Consider the following 5,270-nt stretch of genomic DNA (forward strand, 5'->3'; position numbering starts at 1 on the left):
GGTCCTCCACGGGCTGCAGGTGGATATCTGCTCCACCATTAACTTCCATGGGCTGCAGGGGGACAGCCTGCCTCACCATGGTCGTCACCACGGGCTGCAGGGGAATCTCTGCTTTGGCGCCTGGAGCACCTCCTCCCCCTCCTTCTTCACTGACCTTGGTGTCTGCAGAGTTGTTTCTCTCACATATTCTCACTCCTCTCTCCGGCTGCAGTTGTTCTGCCGCAGTTTGTTTTTTTTCCCCGCTTCTTAAATATGTTATCACAGAGGGGCTACCACCGTCGCTGATGGGCTCAGCCTTGGCCAGTGGTGCGTGTGTCTTGGAGCCAGCTGGCATTGGCTTTATTGGACATAGGGGAAGCTTCTAGCAGCTTCTCATAGAAGCCACCCCTGTATCCGCCCCACTACCAAAACCTTGCCACGCAAACCCAATACAAAAGTCAAATGCCAAAAATATTTTGCACCAAAAGCACTTGAAGATACAAGTTTAACCAAAAGAAAAAAAGAGAACTTGTATAATAAAGCTAAGTATGCTTTTCTAAATTACTGCTAAAGGGGCATATTTTAAAGATATTTCTAGTGACAGACTGACCTGTTGAGCCTGATGATACTGTGCATATGGCGTTTGTAATGACGTTCTCCAATCTGAAGATGAATCTAGAGGGCATGTATGAGGATAACTTCCACTGTATGGTATGTAAGAGTCCCCATCCTAAAATTACAGGAAAAAAAAGAAAAAAAAGAACAAGCAATCGTAATTGTTTTATACTCAGAGTGATATTTTTATAAACTCCTGCAACACATGAATTCTAAAAACTATTCAAGACAGAATTAATTTATAATTACCTCTTCATCAGAATCTTCCAGCCTCCCTAGATCTAGGCATGGCACCCTGCAGGAAGTTAAAATGATTTTAATAGCAATATGTTCTCTTATTTTTCAATTACAGTAAAAGCAAACTGCCTATTAGTTGTTGTTATTACTAGCTCCTTCACAAAAATTTCCCTGCTATGAACAGTTTCACTCCAACTGGAGATGGCCTACTTGGCAAATCCCTATTAGCCCCTCTTGCTTCAGCTCAGGAACTGGCCAGTGAGCTTTTCCTCTTCCCCAGTTGCAGAGTACCCTGGCAGCCAAAAAGGGCCCCTGCAAGGCCCTTCTTCACTCCCAGTAAGGCCATCCTGGCTTCTCTTCACTCCCCAACAGGAGCTGCTGCAACAAGATCATAAATCAGGGATTCCTTATTCCCATCTTCTACAGCAGGCCTGTGTCAACTTCCCTCTATAATCAGTCACCAGAGAAGCAACAGGGAAGCAACAGCTCCTTGGGATGCAAACCTTCCAAACTTTTTGGAAGAGATTAACACAGTGGAAGCCAACTATACTTCAGTATTTTATTCTGCTTCAAGAAATGAAAACATCTCCAGTTCATCAAAGCGTCTCTGTGCCTTCTGCCTTTACGCCAGGTATACTCCGGAGCACCGCAATTATGTATTTTTTGTATTTTACCACCAATATTTCCAAACAACCCTATTATAACAAGATTACTTCTTGGAATAAGAGAGCTCCTTAATTTCCAGTGTTTTTTCATTAGAGAATGACTTACGGTACACAGAAATTGAATTTCTTTGACTTTGATATGAACAATCCAAGGTCATGGTCACACATACTTGTAAAATAACATAGAAAGATACGTTGGCTGTAAGGCATTTCAGTAAACAAAAAAAACTAAACTATCAAACATGGTTCTTGGAATAGCAGATGTTGCTTATCTGCTGAAGTCACTATAAGGTTTTAAAATTTATAAGCACTGTACAAAATTTCCCATTGCTTGTAAAAACCCTTCACAACAGTTTCTCTGCAATTTTTACTGTAATACCTGCAAAGAAGGCCAATAGTTAAAAAATGCATTTCTCTTTTGGCAGACTATTATATTAAAAATATTCAAGAAAGACCAGGTATAAATATGAAAGCTCTGAGTACAACTCTACCGCTAAGCTCAACCAAATGTAAATCAACTTAATTCCAATGTAAATAACGCATCAAATATTCTACTCTAAATATAAGTCATAGAAAACAAACCTATGATGATAAATTTCATGGAACACTGAGTTGCACATCAATACAAATGCAAATGCATTGTGTTAATAACGCACAATTAAACAAACTGATCAGAAATAGAAGCAGACTTACTCTGGTGGGCGAGGACCATGAGTAGCCCGTGTATCTGGTCTCCAGCCCTAAAAGAATGACGCATTATTACATAGCTACAGGGATCAGGATTAAAATACATAGTTCTCTCTTTCAACTTCCCCTGGAATATTTAAAATCAATGCCTCAAAGTATCTGTCTGACATTTGATTGAGATGCTACTAACAAAAGGACAAAACAAAAACTTTTCATTGAAAGTTGATTCTTACAGGTCATGAGACTAAAAGACTGAATATTCATCGTGACAGAAAGATTTCCAGCCATTAAGAATCCAGAATCCAGGTAGTATAATAATGCATTAAAAATAATCCATGTTTCTGAGACACTGTACAATCACTGCTCACAAGGTTTTAGGTTATATTGTCCTTGTTGGGTGGGAACCAACCCCTCAGCCAACTCTTAAACCAAAACCACATTACTGACAGCCAGCTGGCTCACATGGAACTAGCTCAGACCCCAAAGAAGCCTTGATATTTGGTGTAAATGTATCATCTCAGCTTTAGTATAGCAGCACATGATGATGACTAGGCAGCTTGTGTACTCACACTGTTTATTTTGTGTGGCTGTGTACCACACAGATCTCCAAACTCAACTGAGCAAGAACATAGGAAGAAGAAAAGACTTGAGCCAAAGCTCCATCTGCCTCTCTGTGGCTTTCTGAAAACAGCCAACAGCAAATCCCTAAGGAAGACTGTATGACTGAGGCAAGCACATAGTAACAATTCCCCCAACTGGCCTCCCAGTCTGAAAAAAAAGTGGATGCTCTGAACCAGGGCCAGCATCTTTGTTTTCACACTCTTCAGCTCAGAGATCTCAGCATCACAGTCTGAATTGAGCAGACATCCTATTTCCAGCGGTGGCCTAACACCTTTCATGATTTGAGAGCAGTCACAAAACTGTAACTCCTTTCCTGCCACACACCCTTGTAGCCTGCTTCTGAAAAAGAAGTTCACAGTTCAGCAACACTACCCTCTAGTGCCTTCAAAAAAGGGTAATCAGGTTTAATAAAAGAAAAAAGTTTCTTTCCAGGAAGGTCGCATATAATAAACACCACCACCTTGTGGTCAAATATGTAAAAAACCGTTAAGAGATCTAACACAATTTAGTCTTACTCTTAAGACTAAATGCAATGCATTAAATCGCAAGTGTGTAATTTTTCTGTAACATTTCAACAGTAATAATATAAAGAACATACCACATGCTAGATGGTAAAGTCTTAATGTAATCCCTTTTCCAGAAGTCATTGAATCAGGAAGAAAGGAAACAAAAATCATCCTGAAGACTGTCTACATTTACGGGGTGAAGCACATAGTTTCAACCTAATTTTAATCTATGATATATTTTTGCAAGCCACCAAGAATCAGATGGACTAGGGAGTCTAAATTTGGAAACTGAGGGGGACGAGAAAGAGAAGAAAAAAAGGGGTGAGAGATTAGAGAAAAATGGGCATTTTTTTTCTTTTACAACCTACACTAAATGCCCCAAATGTTGTTGTTGTGTACAGGTATTTCATTCTCAAAAGACTGGTTAAAAGGTAAAATTATAAAATTGATATGCTATCATTCACAAAAGATCCTTTTCATTCAAAATCAAACAAAAAAGGAAAACAGCAACTTGGCAGTCAAACTCCAAGAATTCCTAATGAGGTCATCCAACAAATAGGGAAGTTAAATGCGTGCTTGGGGGCTGAGGAAAGATTACCAATTAACTTTACTTCACCGGCATAAAGTCCACAGTGTGAGAAAAATCAACTGTTATTAAAAATATTAATATTTACCTTAGCTATAATAAAAACAATGGCCATCAGAATTCAAGATCATATTTGTAGTAATCAGGTTTTCAAAAGTTAGCCTGAAAGTTTCTGCTACAGTGATCTTGTGAGGGTTGCACACCTAACTTACCTCAAAATGTAGAAATGTAAAATGTAAAAACCTTCTGAAGTATGATTAAAATATTTCTTAAAATGTCAAAGTAAGGAAGGAAGACAACCACAAGCCTTCCGTTAACAAACCTGACGTTTCTTCCCCCTCGATGACAGCTGAGTCTGCCTTCGAGAGGATGCAGCAACTCCTTTAACTTCCAAATCCATGCAAATTCAATGACAGCCTTCAGAATAAACTGAAAACCAGAAAAGGCTACTGAGAAAATCATGTATTTTTATATAAGTACTTCTGCAAATAAACATTACTGCATTAGAAAGAATGTGTCTATCACCAATAATTTGGGTATTGTCTTCAGCAAGCTATGAAATGTTGCTGGCTTCCCTTTTTCAGCACCTCCTAATTATAGTCTTTCCTAATGCTTAACCAGATTCCTGTTCAAATTTACGTCTTTGCCTCAAATTAGCTCCCCCTGTGCCTTACACTTCTCTTGATACCTTCTCATAGCAGCACTAATGATTTGCTACCCCTCGACAACATCAAATGTTTTTTACTCTTCACTTACAGCTGCTGCCTGGCTCCCAACCGCACCATGCCCTGTGACCAGGTATTTTCAGGAAGACCCTCCTGGCACGCAGCCGACCTCCAAGAGCTCCAGAGTGACGTTTTATCAGTATGCTATATCCTGCTCTGCTGGTTTCTCCTTCCACCCAGCCAGTTTTGAACCAAAAGCCTATAATTTATTTCCCAGAAATCAGACGGTCCATTTTCAAATCACCATCCACAAAAGCTGACCCCATTTGTACCTACTGAGCAGGTTTTAACTCCCAAGTGTCCTTTCCTTTGCCAAGCAGAAGCACAGCTGCAGGGCCTACTCGGAGACGGCCCCACAGCTGCTGGCCGACAGGACAGCCTTCCAGCCATACCCCCTTTCCCAGAGCGCTTAAAATGAAGAGCCGCTGTCTTCGCACGACCTCAAGGCTCTTACTGAAATGCAGCATCCTCCCAATTGAAGGCACAGGGGGAAGAGAGCGTTGTTGCATTTAACGGTTAACACACTGAAACAACTTTATCACAAAGAACAACGCTGTAAGAGGTGAAATAAACATTATGGGCTGACACAGCTCCACGGAAAGGATGTATTTTCCCGGGAGAAAAAAAAAGGCAGGGCAGGGCAGGGCAG

The 5,270-nt window shown here is 40.4% G+C and overlaps 1 protein-coding gene across 2 annotated transcripts in view; it reads right to left on the reverse strand.

Annotated features, from left to right (window-relative positions):
- Positions 1–4,296, reverse strand: part of CAPS2 (calcyphosine 2) — a 31,530-nt gene extending 27,234 nt beyond the window's left edge. The window contains exons 1-4 of one of the 2 annotated variants that reach the window (XM_009278920.2): positions 4,219–4,296; positions 2,190–2,236; positions 844–889; positions 599–709 (exon numbers count right to left, since the gene is read on the reverse strand). In XM_009278920.2, coding sequence (XP_009277195.2) covers positions 599–709; positions 844–889; positions 2,190–2,236; positions 4,219–4,296 — 282 coding nt within the window. Of the gene's footprint in view, positions 1–589; positions 710–843; positions 890–2,189; positions 2,237–4,218 lie in introns of both variants that reach the window. The other variant, XM_019471973.1, reaches the window with a different exon arrangement.
- Positions 4,297–5,270: the final 974 nt, after the last annotated feature.

This window comes from Aptenodytes forsteri, unplaced genomic scaffold (genome assembly GCF_000699145.1).
Source record: "Aptenodytes forsteri isolate BGI_AS27 unplaced genomic scaffold, ASM69914v1 Scaffold259, whole genome shotgun sequence".
Taxonomy (NCBI): Eukaryota; Metazoa; Chordata; class Aves; order Sphenisciformes; family Spheniscidae; genus Aptenodytes; species Aptenodytes forsteri.